Source organism: Vipera berus (assembly GCF_964194415.1).
Source record: "Vipera berus genome assembly, chromosome: 1".
NCBI classification, from domain to species: domain Eukaryota; kingdom Metazoa; phylum Chordata; class Lepidosauria; order Squamata; family Viperidae; genus Vipera; species Vipera berus.
The window spans coordinates 118,681,493-118,699,363 of NC_138202.1; the positions used below are offsets into that span (position 1 = coordinate 118,681,493).

At 46.4% G+C, this 17,871-nt stretch overlaps 1 protein-coding gene across 1 annotated transcript; it reads right to left on the reverse strand.

Annotated features, from left to right (window-relative positions):
- Nucleotides 1-6,228: 6,228 nt before the first annotated feature.
- LOC308660014 (olfactory receptor 5G9-like) lies at nucleotides 6,229-7,674 on the reverse strand (the record flags this gene model as incomplete). Its single annotated transcript, XM_081314219.1, has 1 exon — nucleotides 6,229-7,674. The coding sequence occupies exon 1, from the start codon at nucleotides 7,159-7,161 to the stop codon at nucleotides 6,229-6,231; it is 933 nt and encodes a 310-aa protein (XP_081170345.1). The 5' UTR covers nucleotides 7,162-7,674.
- Nucleotides 7,675-17,871: the final 10,197 nt, after the last annotated feature.

Consider the following 17,871-nt stretch of genomic DNA (forward strand, 5'->3'; position numbering starts at 1 on the left):
TTTACCTCATAAGGCCGCACTAGCAGAGCCCCTCCACAGGCTTCTAGATAAGAAAGCTCCATGGAAATGGACTAACTTACATGAAAAAAGTTTCCAGGACTTAAAAGCACTATTGTCAGAAAAGTCCACTGTAACTCACTACAAAGAGTCTAAACCAGTATGTCTTGCATGTGATGCATCTCCATATGGGGTGGGGGCAGTTTTAAGCCACATAGAAAAAAAATGGAACACAGGTTCCTATAGCATTTTACTCAAGGACATTGTCCTCTGCTGAGCGCAACTATGCTCAGATTGACAAAGGGACCCTAGCCATCATTGCTAGAATAAAAAAATTCCATGACTATTTATATGGCAGGGATTCACGGTCTTTACAAACCACAAACCTCTGTTGGGACTTTTCACAACAGACAAACAAATGCCCCACATACTTTCTCCAAAAATGCTGAGATGGTCTATTTTTCTATCTGCATACACTTTTAAATTGATTCACAAACTGGGCAAAGAAATGGCCATGCTGATGGCCTCAGCAGACTACCACTGCCACTAAAGGAACCAGATCCAGCTCCAGCTGCTAGAATACTGTCCATACAGGACATACCTGAATTTCCCCTCCATGCGGGGCACATTGCTACTGAAACTGCCACAGATAAAATACTTAGTAGAGTATTGTCATGGGTATACACGGGCTGGTTGGATAAAAGCCCAGGTTCTGAATTTCAAAACTATTTTGTCAGAAGACATGAGCTACCTGCCCACAAGGGGTGCATTCTATGCGGAAACAGAGTAATAATTCCCACATCCCTAAGAGACAGGGTTTTACAGTCATTACATGAAGGCCATCCAGGCATTGTCAGAATGAAAGCTTTAGCTAGAAGCTACCTTTGGCCTTGATAAGGCCATTGAGGCACAAGTCCATGGTTGTTATACATGCCAGCAATCTAGGTCTGAAATGCCACAGGCTCCAATTCACAGGTGGGAGGAAATGCACACTCCCTGGTCTAGGATTCACATAGACTACGCTGGGCCCTTTCAGGGACAGCTCTTCCTTATAGTAGTGGATAGCCACTCCAAATGACTGGAAGTAATTCCAGTTCCTAACATGAGTACTGCCAGGACCATCCAGGTGCTGAGAAAACTCTTTCCCACACATGGGTTGCCAGATGTCTTAGTTTCAGACAATGGGGCCCAATTCATTGTTGCTGAATTTCAGGCCTTCCTTAGAGCTAATCTCATCAGACATGCAATGTCTGTGCCTTTTCATCCATCTTCTAATGGTCAAGCTGAACGCATGGTAAGGACAACGAAGGGATCACTCAAGCGCATTGTCACAGGTGACTGGCATCACAGATTGGCAGATTTTCTACTCTGCCAGCATTCTATGCCCTGCACCGCTACAGGCAAAAGTCCTGCAGAACTAGGTTGGGGGAGGCGATTGATCACTAAACTGGACAGGTTGCATCCAGACAGAGTGGCAGCAGAAGCCTCTCGACTAAAACCCCCAAGGGGGCTGCACATGGGCGATTGGGTTTGGGCCAGGAACTATGATCATGGGAATCTGTGGGTTCCTGGTCAAATTACCAAGGCATCCAGACCCCTATCTTATGAAGTGGGGTTGGCGGGAGGGCGAGTTGTCAGATGACACATTGATCAGCTCAGGAAATGGTTTCCAGAACGGCCACTAAGTAAGGACTGCATCATAAGTCCCTACCAAGGTCCTCAAACTTGTGGCCAAGCCAGCCCTCACATGGACTCTCTAGATCACGGGTCGACAACCTGCGGCTCCGGAGCCACATGCGGCTCCCAGTCGCCCGGTGCACACGCACCTCTCCGAACGGGCGGAGGTGTGCGCGCAGCACTCCGAACGGGAGGAGGTGCGTGCGCACCACTCCAAAGGTTTGGAGAGGTGCATGCGCACCTCTGCCCGAACACCCATTTGGAGACCTGCTGGTGTTCGGGTGGAGGTGCAGTTTGGAGACCTGCTGGTGCCGGTTTAGAAAGCTGCCGCGGCCCGCTCAGCTTTCTAAACCGGCACCAGCAGGTCTCCAAACTGCTGTTCGGGCGGAGGTGCGCGCGCACCTCTCCAAAGGTTTGGAGAGCTGCGCGCGCATCTCCACCCGAACGGAATATGGAAAGCTGCCAGATCCCCCGCAACCTCCAGGTGAAAATCCTCCATTTTCCCTCTCACAGCCCTCCCTTAAAAATTCCGTTCCTGGCGAGGCCCTGGGCTTTTAAAAGCCACCGGGGCCTGGCCGCTGTAGGCGAGGACCAGCTTCCTGGCTCGCTCCCTCTCTTTTCCGCAGGCATTATTTTTTTATTTTTATTTTTTGCTCGAAAGTGTTTAAGTTTATTGCTCAAATGATGTTTCTAATTAGCGCTTTGGACCGGGTCCCTCTATTTTTGAGGGAGGGGAGAGGGAGGAGAAACTAAGAGCCTTGGTGGAGCAGTGGGCTAATGCCTCCTTAAGTAACACCAGCTGCCTGCAATTAGTGCAGGTTCGCATCCCACCAGGCTCAAGGTTGACTCAGCCTTCCATCCTTCCGAGGTAGGTAAAATGAGGACCCAGATTGTTGGGGGCAATTAAGCTGACTTTGTAATAATGCCGCTTGGGGCGGGAAAGCCCTAATAAGCAGGCATATACATAGAATGAAGGCTATTGCCAAGCACATTGGTTTGTGCTTAAATTGTAAGCCGCCCTGAGTCTTCGGAGAAGGGCAGGATATAAATGGGATTAAAATAAAATAAAATAAAATAAACTTATTGTAAAAAAAAATAGAGGGAAAAGACTCCGCAGGAAGCAATTCCTGCTTTACAAAAGCCACTAGTGCCGAGAACTCCATTCGGGCGGAGGTGCGCGCGCACCTCTCCAAAGGGGAGACCCGTCGCCATGCAGGTGCCTCCCATGTTTTTTGCGCATGCGCAAAATGTTTTTTGCACATGCGCATGTGTGGACGCATGCGCGCACACTTTTTGCGGCTCCCACTTTTTTGTTTGTGTGATGGAACCGGTTCTGAGTGGCTCTTTTCCTTTTTCCGGTTGCCGACCCCTGCTCTAGACTTTTCCGTCATAACTGAAGTGGAACTAGAGGGAGAAGTGGGGAGTCCTGGAATGCAACATGGATCCCCTGAAGGAGCAAGCCATCCGAACTTCAGCAACCACTGCGCCTACTCTGCTGATCAGTCTGACTCTGGGGTGGGCCAACCTGGAGAGGCCAGCCAGAGAGCATCTAATCCCCTTGACTCAGGAGCACAAAGGGACATAAGTCTACTGGGTAAGCTGGTATACCACAAAGTGAGTGGAACTCCGAGATGTTCCACGCAGGCCTTTGATCTTCTTAAATACCTAATAATAAAATAATGACAACTAAAGGCTCAAAGGGAAGGCAGATTAGAAAGAACGAGACCTTCTGGGGTCTTCAATTCCCTTCCTGTTAGGAGTTCCTTAATAAGGTTTGCTCTTCCTTCCTAACATCAAGGTGGTTTTTCCAGAAAATATGTGAAGAGCTGTAATTAATGATTTAACTAAGTTTTCATTTTGGCTGTGTTTTAATTTATACATAATATATGTTTAATCAAGGAGAGCTTGGAGAGGTAGAAGTGGCCAATAGGGAGGTTGCTCCTTACCCTCCAGATCTCTGTCTCTCCTGCAGATCTCTGGAGTGGAGGAGGGGTGGCAGGGGAACTGTGTGAAGGAAGACTGCCCCAACAAAACAAGCCAGCATCCTTACCACACACGATTAGATATGAGAATTCCCTTTTGAGAAGTGCCAGCCTCCCTTGTGCAGCACCCAGGAGCACTGCTCCCCTGCTGTCTCCTCTTGCTCTCTAGAGATCTGTCAAGACAGAAGTTGGACTCGGAGGAAACTGCTTCCTGCAAACGTCCTCCACCTCCTGCTTTGCCGTGAGGGGGCACCAGATGATGTCTGGGATTGGGAAAAGAACATCTCTTTAGCATGCTACACACACACACACACACACACACACACACACACACACACACACACACACATTCCAAGCTTGGAGACTTGTATCCATATCTGAGCTAGCAAATTGCCAATCATACCTGGGCTTTGGGAGATGGCCCTCTCCTTCCTCTGTGAATAAAAATCCCCAAACCTGGAATGTGGTGTGTGTGTGTGTGTGTGTGTGTGTGTGTGTGTGTGTGCGCGTGTGTGCGTGTACATGTGCTTGGCTGCTAGCAGTTTGGGGAGGCAGGGAGTTTGTGGGGCACTGAGTTGTCCTCACATTGAGTTAGCCAGTGCAACTTGTTCTGTTCCGACCCAGATGTCTCAAGTCAGCTGTGTCCAGTGAGTGGCATTGAGCCAGCCATGACCACCTGCTAGACAACTGGTGGTACTCAAATATTACTATATCCTAAAAGTGGTACATTCTCTGAAAAGGTTGAAAAACCCTGCACTAGGGCACACAAGCCTTCTTCATATCTCGCTGATTACATTGTAAAATAAAGAGCTATAATATTGTTGTATTGCTGTATGCAATACTACAGAAACTACAGAAACTAGTGCTATAACTGTCTAAATGTGTTATCTTTGAAGCCTATTCATTCAGACATTGTTTAATAACATTGTAACCTATACTACAGAAACTACTGCTATAACTGTCTAAATGTGCTATCTTTGAAGCCTATTCATTCAGATGTTGTTTAATAACGTTGTAACCTATATGGGTTGTTTTTTTCTATTACTTTTATTTAGTATGTTTTGATAATGAGTGTTGATAATTGCATTGAGACTAATTGTGTTAATATTGTCTGATCTAAGAGGGGAGGGGTGTAATGTACTGGTCTCATGAGTAATACCACGTGGGTTGCTGGAGCAGCTAACGGCTCTCCAGCAACCCAGACTACAAGTCTCCAGTGCTATAATTGGCTATTCCTAGGCAGCAATGGTTGCTTCAAACCTATTGGCTGCCACCTAGGGGCTAGACTATATATTGCGGCTAGTTGCAGCCATTTGCCAGTACAGATTCTGCACGAAATAAAATATGAGTTTCCCTGTACTCAGCTACCTCGTCTTCATTCCTGTGCCAAAGAACCTGCTATTTAACATATCCCATCCAAAATGTAACCATGGCTGACTTTGCTTAACTTCTGTGCCCAGATAAGATAAGCCAGATGCCGCTCCTTGCTGAACTTCTGTTACATTTCATTTAAAGGTAAAGGTAAAGGTTCCCCCGCACATGCGTGCTAGTCGTTTCCGACTCTAGGGGCCGGTGCTCATCTCCGTTTCAAAGCCGAAGAGCCAGCGCTTGTCCGAGGACATCTCCGTGGTCATGTGACCGGCATGACTAGACGCCAAAGGCGCACAGAACGCTGTTACCTTCCCACCGGAGTGGTCCCTATTTTTCTACTTGCATTTTTACGTGCTTTCGAACTGCTAGGTTGGCAGAAGCTGGGACGAGTAACAGGCGCTCACTCTGTTACACGGCACTCGGGATTCGACCCGCCAAACTGCCGACCTTCCGATCGACAAGCTCAGCGTCCTAACCCACTGAGCCACCGCGTCCCTGTTAACATTTCATTTACTTTATGTTAAAATGAAACAAAATATGCCCAACATTTTTACTTGCCATTTATCTGTCAGCTTTCCATTGCATTCAATGGAAACTTTGAGAGGATTCTGGGGGCCATAAGGTCTCCAACTTTGCAAGAGACTCTGTCATCTTTGAACATCTAAAAGGGAAATAAACCTTTTTTAAACCTCTGCTTGAAGGCAGACATTTCTGTCCCCTAGACCCATGGCTCCTAGGTGTGTGAAGGCTGTGATTCTCTGCCAGGATAAATACAACATTCTGTGTGGAACATTGTGTAAAACTGTATGTGCTCATCCCTCAGGAGTGAAAAGAGTACAGTTAATTAATACAGGGGTGGTGGAATAAGAAAAATGATTTCTTTTTAATCTACAACAAAAATAATTAGCAATCATAGAAGGTCAGGATTAATTTTATTGATTCCACAGTACTGTTTTGTAGCTACTACAAAATAAAATTTTATTCCGCATGATCATTGTTGTTAAAAGCTTACCTGTTGTATTTTAAAAGCAAAAAATCTAAATTTTATTTATTTTATTTTATTATTAAATAGAAGATGCCACCTATCTAACTGAGGCAACCCTAGACAGCTTACAAATTAAAAGGCAGTCATACAATTCAAATCATTATTTTTCTTTTTGGACAAAGATGGAACTCATCACTTAGGAGACTAGCTCAAGGTTCATGAAAGTCTTTTTCTTCTGATCATTCTTCCTATAGAATCTTGTACCTCCTTGTTCCTTATGCTATAGATCAGTGGGTTCAACATGGGGATCACCACAGTATAAAACACAGAAAACATCTTGCCTCGCTCTGGTAGAAAGCTATGGCTGGGCCGCACATATATAAAGAAGAGGGTGACATAGAAGATGGAAACAGCAGTGAGGTGGGTGGAACAGGTGGAGAAAGCCTTCCGCTGGCCCTCCACAGATTGGATCCTTAGGATGGCACAAAGAATATAGATGTAGGAGATAACAATAAAAACGCTGCTGAGAGTGCCATGAGTGAAGGACATGATAAATAGCACCATCTTGTTGATTTGTGTGTCAGAGCAGGAGAGGGATATAACAGCAGGGATATCACAGAAGAAATGATTGATCTTGGATTTGCAGAAAGTTAATTGGAAGGTCATAACTGTATGTGTCATGGCATTTAATAGTCCGGCAAAACAAGGTGGAACTAAGAGTAATAGACAGGTTTTCCTAGACATAATAACCGTATAAAGCAATGGATTAGAAATAGCTACGTACCGATCATATGCCATGGAAGCTAAGAGATAACATTCAGCAGCCACGAAGAAGGCAAAAAACCACATTTGTGCTGCACATTCCCTTAAGGAAATGGTTTTGCTTTCTATTACAAAATCGATCAACATCTTTGGGGTGACCACAGAAGAATAGCAAAGGTCCAGTAATGACAGGTTACTAAGGAAGAAGTACATGGGGGTGTGAAGCCGAGAGTCTATCTGGATTAACAGAAACATCCCAAAATTTCCCAGCAAGGTAATGAAATAGACTGTGAGGAAGAAAATGAAGAGCAGATTCTGTAATTCTGGAGACCCAGCAAATCCAACCAGGATGAATTCATACACCAGTGTGAGATTGGCTTTTGTCATAAGTACCTTTTTCTGCAAATAAAAGTGGAAAGTAAGTTCAGCTACAAATGTTCATCAAAAAAAGACAATGAAGACAAGATAGACTTCATTCTTCCATAGAGCATACAGTGCTTTTCTCATGCAAAAAAATCCCAATTTCAACCCTTGCTTAAAATTTGTTTGGGTAAAAATTGAAAGTTGCTTTAAAAAAAACCAAAAGAAAAACAAAACAAAAAACACCAGACTACACACATCATGTGCAATTTCTACAACAATACTACTAAACATGCCAGTTAACCTTTCCAAATTTTGGTAGTTCTTTCGCATGCTTGTCTTCCCCTTGTTTTGAAACCATACCTAATAACCACTTTAGTGCTATAATACTGCATTATTCCCTCTGTCCACCTCAATTATGAAATGATGCATTACTTAGATTTTTTTCTTTCTCATTCCTGACTGTTAAGCCAGACCCTCTTACCTGCGACTAAACTGTATTTTCCTGAGAGAAAAATCCTTAAGCAGTCAGATATGGGCTCCAGAAAACGACTCCTTGGGATGGATATCTGGTCTTGCAGCACAGAAAGGCGTCTTTATATTTGCTAGGGTCTTTCAGCTTGCTTGCTGGAGTTTTTGGGGAGTGTACTGCCGCCCTCAGGTGGTAATCAGCAATTATTATTATTTTTTGTTACAGTGAGTATAAAGATTACTTGCACTGGAAAAATGTATTTAATCTGAAGGTGCTTCAGTTTCTACCTGTTAGTGCACAGTTTTCATTGGCTGTCTTTGCAAAATAAACCTATGCCTTGGAATCTGCAGAACAAGTCAGATCTCCAAGACTCAGGACAGCTGTCCTTATGCATTTGAGTGATTGACATATAGAAAGTGGGTTATAGTCAGAGACTCTGTACTGTTAGGAATTGCCTACTTGGGTGGCGCACTCTCCTTTGCTGGAAGGCAACTCTAAAATGATCTCCAGGATCCTCTCTAGCTCCTACAGGTGAAACTCGAAAAATTAGAATATCGTGCAAAAGTTCATTTATGTCAGTAATGCAACTTAAAAGGAGAAACTAATATATGAGATAGACTCATTACATGCAAAACAAGATAGTTCCAGCTGTGATTTGTCATAATTGTGATGATTATGGCTTACAGCTCATGAAAACCCCAAATCCACAATCTCAGAAAATTAGAATATTGTGAAAAGGTGCAATATTCTAGGCTCAAAGTGTCCCACTCTAATCAGCTAATTAAGCCATAACACCTGCAAAGGGTTCCTGAGCCTTTAAATGGTCTCTCAGTCTGGTTCAGTAGGAATCACAATCATGGGGAAGTCTGCTGACCTGAGAGTTGTGCAGAAAACCATCATTGACACCCTCCATAAGGAGGGAAAGTTTCAAAAGGTAATTGCAAAAGTAGTTGGATGTTCCCAAAGTGCTGTATCAAAGCACATTAATAGAAAGTTATGTGGAAGGGAAAAGTGTGGAAGAAAAAGCTGCACAAGCAGCAGGGATGACCGCAGCCTGGAAAGGATTGTCAGGAAAAGGCCATTCAAAAGTGTTGGGGACTTTCACAAGGAGTGGACTGAGGCTGGAGTCAGTGCATCAAGAGCCACCACACACAGACGGATCCTGGACATGGGCTTCAAATGTCGTATTCCTCTTGTCAAGCCGCTCCTGAACAACAAACAACATCAGAAGCATCTCACCTGGGCTAAAGAAAAACAGACCTGGTCTGTTGCTCAGTGGTCCAAAGTCCTCTTTTCTGATGAGAGCAACTTTTGCATCTCATTTGGAAACCAAGGACCCAGAGTGGAGAAAGAATGGAGAGGCACACACTGCAAGATGCTTGAAGTCTAGTGTGAAGTTTCCACAGTCTGTGTTGATTTGGGGAGCCATGTCATCTGCTGGTGTTGGTCCACTGTGCTTCATTAAGTCCAGGGTCAATGCAGCCGTCTACCAGGAGATTTTGGAGCACTTCATGCTTCCTTCCATAGATGAGCTTTATGGGGATGCTGACTTCATTTTCCAGCAGGACTTGGCACCTGCCCACACTACCAAAAGCACCAAAACCTGGTTCAATGACCGTGGGATTACTGTGCTTGATTGGCCAGCAAACTCATCTGACCTGAACCCCATAGAGAATCTATGGGGCATTGCCAAGAGAAAGATGAGAGACATGAGACCGAACAATGCAGAAGAGCTGAAGGCCGCTATTGAAGCATCCTGGTCTTCCATAACACCTCAGCAATGCCACAGGCTGATAGCTTCCATGCCACGCTGCATTGAGGCAGTAATTGCTGCAAAAGGGGCCCAAACCAAGTACTGAGTACATATGCATGCTTATACTTTCCAGAGGTCCAATATTGTTCTATGTACACTCCTTGTTTTATTGATTGCATGTAATATTCTAATTTTCTGAGATTGTGGATTTGGGGCTTTCATGAGCTGTAAGCCATAATCATCACAATTATGACAAATCACGGCTTGAACTATCTTGCTTTGCATGTAATGAGTCTATCTCCTATATTAGTTTCCCCTTTTAAGTTGCATTACTGAAATAAATGAACTTTTGCACGATATTCTAATTTTTCGAGTTTCACCTGTATATATTATATAGTTCTATAAGTAGCTTTGCATACATCTTTTGCAATGATTTCATTAGATATTTTCTGTGATTTTTTAAAATAAAATTTAGATTATATACCATGAAATGTTGATTATGTACCATTAAGTCATTGCCAACTCCTAGCCATCATGTGAATAGATTTTTCTCACTGATGATCTGCCCATAATCTGGTCTTTCAAGTTTCAAGTTTCAAGTTTTATTTAATTTGTATACCGCCCTTCTCCTTGGTAGGGACTCAGGGCGGTTCACAGGGCATATATAAAAAAGACAATACAAAAATTAAAAAAGATTAAACCCATGCCCAGTTAAAAACAGTAATACAAATCTAAAACGACAAATTAAAACCCATAATCCCCCGTCAGGCCAGACCAGCCATTTCAAATAGGTGGGTCTTCAGGCCACGACGGAAAGTTCGGAGGTCTGATGCCGTCCGGAGCTCCACCGGCAGTTGGTTCCATAGTACCGGAGCGCCCACAGAGAAGGCCCTCCCCCTGGGGGCCACCAGTCGGCATTCCTTGACTGGCGGCACCCTGAGGAGGCCCTCTCTGTGGGAACGCACAGGGCGGAGGGGAGTTGATGCCGGCAGCAGGTGGTCCCTGAGGTATCCCGGACCCATGCCATGTAGGGACTTAAAGATCGTAACCAAAACCTTGAACCTCACCCGAAAGACAACTGGTAACCAATGCAGCTCGCGGAGCAAAGGTGTAACATGGGAGTACCGGGAAACTCCCAAGACAACTCTCGCGGCCGCATTCTGTACCAGTTGGAGCCTCCGAGTGGTCTTCAAGGGAAGCCCCATGTAGAGAGCATTACAGTAGTCAAGGCGAGAGGTCACGAGCGCATGAGTGACCGTACACAGGGCGTCCCGGTTCAGATAGGGCCGCAACTGGCACACCAGGCGAACCTGGGCGAAAGCCCCCCTAGTCACGGCCACTATATGATCTTCCAGGGTAAGCCGTGAATCTAGGAGGACTCCCAAGTTGCGAGCCCTATCCACGGGGGGTAAGAGCTCACCCCCCCATAGAAAGAGATGGAACATGTTGAATGTCCCGGGATGCCGGAATGTACAGCCACTCAGTCTTGTCAGGGTTGAGTTGAAGTCTGTTCCTCCCCATCCAGACCCGAACCGCCTCCAGGCAACGGGACATCACAGCGAGGGCATCACTGGGGTGGTTTGGGGTCGAAAAGAAAAGTTGGGTATCATCAGCATATTGATGATACCCAACTCCAAAACCACGAATGATCTCACCCAGCGGTTTCATGTAGATGTTGAACAGGAGAGGCGAGAGAACCGACCCCTGAGGAACTCCACAAACGAGAGACCTAGGGGCCGATCTCTGCCCCCCTGCCAACACCGACTGCGAGCGTCCCAGGAGATAGGAGGAGAACCACTGAAGAACTGTGCCTCCCACTCCCAATCCCCTGAGACGCCGCAGCAGGATACCATGGTCGATGGTATCGAAAGCCGCCAAGAGGTCTAATAGGACTAGGACAGAGGAATATCCCCTATCCCGAGCCCTCCAGAGATCATTCACCAGAGCGACCAATGCCGTCTCCGTGCTGTACCCAGGCCTGAAACCCGATTGGTAGGGGTCCAGATAATCCGCTTCATCCAGGACCAGAGGGAGCTGATGCGCCACCACACTCTCGACAACCTTCGCAAGAAAGCGAAGGTTGGAGACTGGACGAAAGTTGTTCAAAACAGCTGGGTCGAAGGCAGGCTTCTTGAGGAGAGGTCTCACCACCGCCTCCTTCAAGACGGTGGGGAAATAACCCTCACTCAAAGAAGCAGATATAACCGCCTGGAGCCAGCCTCGTGTCCTCTCCCTAGCTGCATAAACCAGCCAGGAAGGGCACGGGTCCAACAAACATGTGGAGGAGCTCAGCCTCCCCATAATCCTGTCTACTTCATCAGGGGTCACAGAATCAAACTCTTCCCAGGTAACATTGACAAGACCGCCCGTGTCCTGATCGCCTGACTCTGCCCAGCTGGAGTCCAAACCGGTCCGAATCCGAGCGATTTTATCCGACAGATGTTGACTAAATTCCTCGGCACGACCCTGCAAGGGATCCTCCCTCACCTCCTGATTAAGAAGTGAGCGAGTCACCCTAAACAAGGCGGCCGGGCGATTATCTGCGGACGCGATGAGGGTGGAGAAGTAATTGCACCTCGCCACCCTCATCGCTGCGAGATAAGACCTAATATAGGTTCTTAACCGCAACCGGTCGGGTTCGGATCGGCTAGACCTCCAGCAGCTCTCTAGGCCCCGTTTCCGACGCTTCATCTCCCGGAGCTCCGCGGAAAACCATGGAGCTCGCTGGGATCTGCGCCAGGTCAGGGGCCGCAAGGGTACAACCCGGTCAAGTGCCTCAGTGGCTGCCCTTTCCCAGGCTTCCACTAAGGCATCCGCCGAGCTGTGAGCAGTGGAGGCAGGTGGGGACCCCAGCGCCGCTTGGAATCTATCGGGATCCATTAAGCGTCTGGGGCGGTACCATCTAATTGGCTCCGTGCCCCCACGGCGGGGGGTGGCAAAACGGAAGACCAGCCGCAGGAGATGATGATCGGTCCATGACAGGGGCATAATAAATGGAGAGCCCCCACCTAGATCATCCAACCACCGTCTAGATAAAAAAATCAGGTCAAGGGTGTGGCCTCCCTCATGAGTTGGCTCTGAAATTACTTGCGTCAGGTCCATGGCCGCCATGGAAGCCATGAACTCCCGAGCTAGCTCAGATGAACCTCCCAGGGATGGTAGATTGAAGTCTCCCAAAACTATAAGTTTGGGAAACTCAACCACCAAGCCCGAGAGGATATCGAGCAGCTCGGGCAGGGCTGCCGCTGTGCGACTAGGCGAAATGTACACCAGCAGCAAGCCCAACTGCGCCCCAGGACCAAATCTCATAAAGAGAGACTCACACCCGACTATCTGAGAAACGGTGGTCTCCCGCGGGCATAAGGTCTCCCTAATGGTAACCGCCACTCCCCCACCCCTACCTATTGCTCGTGGCCGGTGTAGCACCCGGAAGCCTGGTGGGCAGAGGTCAACCAAAGGGACCCCACCCTCTGGGCCCAACCAAGTCTCCGTGATGCAAGCCAGGTCCGCATGCTCACCCTCAACTAAATCCCTAACGAGGGGAGCTTTATTAACCACGGACCTGGCATTCAGGTACACCAGCCGGAGCTCAGGAGGCTGCACATCCTCGCTCCCGGGATCTCGGGGAAGAAGCAGAGGGTCGGAGCGCCTCACCGCTTGCAAATAGCGGGGACGGCCCTCCCGGTAGCGATACGGCCCCCTGTCTATCCGCCTGCTGCCATTCCCCGTCGTGGGAATTGATAATCCCACGACCCGCTCATGAGCCCCGGCGACAACGCCACCCCTTTCTCCCCCCGTGCTATCAGACCCAAGGCTGGTCTGAACCATGGTAGATCGGCCACCCCCCATAGCCAAACAACCGCTATCACCCACCCCACTCCCTAGCCCTATAAAAAATTTGGATAAAAAAATAATCAGAGGCTTTCTAGATTTACATGGACAGCCCCTGCCCCTGCCCAGCCATCTCTCAGAGACCCAAAACTCGGGCCCGTCATCAAGGTTATCAACGTTTAAGGAGGCAGGTCGCACCCAGGAGAGGGGGGCACCCCTGAGGGCGTACAAACGCGTACTCGTATATTGCCGCATAAGTATAAAAGTCCAAACAGTCCAGGATAGGCATCCCTTAGTTGTCCATGGGAGGATTGAACATGACAGAAGTCTGGATCCCCACCCAACTTCACTGCCACTCAGTTGGGTGGCCCCCAAGACAGGCCGCAGCCCGTTCTCTCACAACGGGTAGAGACTCCGTTCCTGGGGGTGGACCAGGTATCCTCTGGGTAGGCAAACCCCATAGAGCTCCCACCTCTATGAGGTTGCAAATGGAGAAGTCCAGCCACTCTCCCACCGTGGCCGATACCCAGGTATGTCGAAAGTCCAAAGGGAGAGGGGAGAGGGTAGGCAGGCAGATGGTAAGAAGTGTGTCCAAGGCAAGGAGGGTAGGCAGGCCAGAATAAAAATAGTCTGAATCACCGGCGTCACTGCGAGAGCAGTCCAAAGATGATACACAATGCAGGAGCCCCATGTCGTCCTTGCTCCAGCGGTGTACTCTTTGCCCCGTATAATTGAATCCATTGACATTGCTGCTGGGTGTCCTCTTCTGTGATTTCCTTCCATTTTTCCCAGTGTTACACTTTCCTCCAGAGAGCTACATCTCCACATTATGTATATGAAGCGGAATAATTTGAGCCTGGTTGTTTTTTGTCTTGAGTGAGAACTTTGGGTTGATTTGTTTCATGAACTACCGGTTTGTTTGTTTGTTTTTGCTCTCCTTATTCTTCTTCTCCAAAACCAAATTTGAAAGGCGTCAACATTCCTTCTGTGCTGCTTCTTCAGAGTCCAGTTTTCTCTTACATAGAATGTCACAGGGAATACCATAGCTTGATGATTGTGAACTTTGGAAGTGTAGACAAATCACAGCATTTGAATCTGCTTTCAAAGGCCTCCATGGCTGCTCTAGTGAGTGCTAAGCTGCGCTGTATTTCTTGGTTGCGTGTTCCTTTACTGTCGATGGTTAATCCTAAAACGCAGATGCTATTTGCCACTTGGATATCTTCACTGTCAATTCTAAGGCTGTTTTTATTACCTGTTCTCATTGGTTTGATTTTCTTTCTGTTTACTTCTGGTTGGAAGGGATTTTGATTAACTGGGACATGACAGGATACAGATTGGGCCACTGCACTCAAGGAAATGGAATTTTATGAGAAATACAAAGCATTTTTGAAAGGGGAAAGTCCGGAATTTCATGCAGAGAGAGAAACAAAGAATCAGGAAGAGGCAGCAATAGAAGGAGCAGCCAAACCAAGGGAAGAGGAAGAAAGAGAAAACAGAAAGGCAGAAGAAGGGGCAAAAGCAAGAGAACAGAGACAGATGAGAACAACTAATAATTTAATTTAATTTAATAATTTGATTTCTATACCGCCCTTCTCCCGAAGGACTCAGGGCGGTGAACAGGGCAATACACAATAAAAATCAAGTACAAAAATTAAAAAACCATTAAACATCATGCCCATAAAATCAATACATATTAAGTTAAAAACTAATTTTAAAAACCCAACCCCATCCCGTCAGACCAGGCCAGCTTGTTCGAAAAAGAATGTTTTAAGATCGCGCCGGAAGGAGCGAAGGTCGGGGGCCGTCCGGAGCTCAACCGGTAAGCGGTTCCAGAGGTCTGGCGCGCCCACAGAGAACGCTCTCCCCCTGGGGGTCACCAATCGGCATTCTTTGATCGGCGGCACCCTGAGGAGGCCCTCTCTGTGGGAGCGCACTGGACGGAGGGAAGTTGACGCTGGTCGCAGGTGTTGCCGTAAGTAATCCGGACCCATGCCATGAAGGGCTTTGTAAGTCATAACTAACACCTTGAACCTCACCCGGAGAGCAACCGGTAGCCAATGCAGCTCGCGGAGCAGAGGTGTAACATGGGCGTATCGGGAAACTCCCAAGACGAATAAAAGAATAATAATAGAAGAATAGAAGAATAAAACCTAAATATAACTGAAGGAGATGGAGAAGGAAAATGGGATTTTTTTTCCAATGAACATAAATGGATTGAACTCCCCTACAAAATGATTTATTTTTACACGACTACAAAAAACTAAAAATGGATATAATTTGTCTCCAAGAAACACATATTAAGAGACAGCGCTATAAACTGTTGAAACAACTGAAAATTGGAAAATTCCACTTCACATTACCACACAGAAAAAGAGAGAAATAATGAATCCTAAAAAAAATCCATGCAGATGAAGAGGGAAGAACGTTAATGGTGGAAATAACAGATACTGATGGTAGCGATATATGCACCCAATAGCAAACAAGAAGAATTCTATCAAAAATTACATAAAAAAATAATGGAATTGGAATATCAAAATATTTGCCTAATGGGAGATTTTAATGCAATGGTAGATGGGAAGCTGGATTACAGATGCAGTAAAATAGGGGAAAAAGGAAGGAACATACTACCTAAAACTTTCTTTAAAATGGCAGAATAAATCTGTATACAGCAGACATGTCAAACACAAGGCCTGTGTTGTGACTCAGGGCCAGCCTGTGGGTCCGACAGCCGGCTCCGATGTATCGGATGACTCTGAGGGGGAGGAGGGAAACGAACCGGCTGATGATGGTTTGGAGGCTTTGCAGAGTCCTCAGCCGGGGACCTCTTCTCAGCTGCGTGAGCCCGAGAGTGCGGAGGAAGATGACCCACAGCTGGCCCTGTTCAAGGACGCCCGACGCAGGAGGCAGTCGAGCAGGAACAAACAAAGAAAGGCTGCAGGACTCCTCGGGAGGAGGCACAGGGAGACCACGCCCTGAGCTCTCTATAAAAGGAGTGTTTGGGGAGGGGCTGGTTGCTGAAAGCAACTCTTCCGCTTGAGAAGACAAGCTCTAGTGTTTTTGTTAACTGCGTAATAAATCTTGGCGGATGCCTTTTAGCCTTGGACGCTCTCCAGTCTCTTCTTTCTAAAAAGGGGTTTGCCTTTACAAGGCCAGAAGAGGGCTGACTCAGAACAGCCTGGGGGCCGGATCCGGCCTGCGAAGTGGTTTCATGTGGCCCGCAAAGCCATCCTGGAAACAGTGAGGGAACGGCCCCCACTGCCTTGGCCCTGGCCCAGAGACCCTCCTTCTGCCAGAGACCCTCAGGTCTGTCCCACACCTGCCCAGGCCCCCATAGGCACCCTTGATGCAAATGATGTAGAGCTGGCCACGCCCACCCAGTAGGCCATACGCACTCTAGCCACGCCCACCCAGTAGGCCATGCCCACCCAGGCCATACCCACCCGGCCCCCTGAGGGCAACTGCAATGCTGATGCGGCCCTCAATGAAATTGAGTTTGACACCCCTGGTATACAGGATATATGGAGAGAAAAGAATCCAAAAAACCCCCACAATATACATTTTACTCAAACAGGCATAAACCATGGTCCAGAATTGATATGATATGGATATCTCCTGAATTAAGTACGATTATACAAGAGATTGAGATAGAAGCCAACATATGAGCAGACCACAGTCCAAGAAAGATGACCTGGAGACGAGCTAAGAAAAAATTAAGATGGTCTCTGAACCAATCTTTATTGAAAAAGAAAGAATTTATACAAATAGCAACAAAGGAAATGGAATTTTTCTTTAAAATAAACAAAAAAGAAGAGACATCTCTTCAAAATGGGTGGGATACGGCTAAAGCATACTTTAGAGAGCTGGCTCTAACCTACATGGCGAAAAAGAACAAAGGAAAAAAAGCAACAACAAGCAAAGTTAAAGGAGGAATTTATGAAATTAGAATTAGAACTACAAAGAGATCCACAAAAGAAAACACTTAAAAAACAAATGGAAATAATCAAACATAATTTAAACTTAGCTGAGGCTGGAAAAATGGCCCAATAAATTAAAAGGGCAAAATAAAATCTTTTTGAAAATGCTGACAAACCGGGTAGGTGGTTAGCATACAAACTGAAAAAAGAAAGAGAGGGAAGATACCATGTTGCATCTGTATTGTGGCTTCCTGATCTTTATGTAAGTTTCTCATGAAGACAAATAGATGTTCTAGGATTCTCATTTTTCTGAGCACATTGAAAGCTAGAGATGAATGGCAGAGTCAAATTATTCCCCACCCCCCAAGTTCTCAGGCTGTAAAAGAGAAAGCAGGTGATTTGTACTTTCAGATAGGAAAATTATGTTAATGTAGTTTACAAAAAAGTGGAATTTACTTGTTTGGAATGATGTGTTTGGAAATCAACTGGCTCAGCTTATCCCAAGGGCATTAAATGAAAACTGAAGAGGAGGAAGCCAATTTTTAGGACCTAATCCCAAGCATAATAGCAATAGCATTTAATATATGTACCACTCCATAGTACTTTTCAGCACTCTGTGGTTTACAAATGTCAACGTATTGCCCCCAACAATCTGGGCCTTCATTTTACTGATCTCAGAAGGATAGTAAGTTGAATCTTAAGTCAGGATCAAACTCCTGGCTGTGGGTTGAGTTAGCCTGCAATACTGCATTCTAATGATTGCAGCA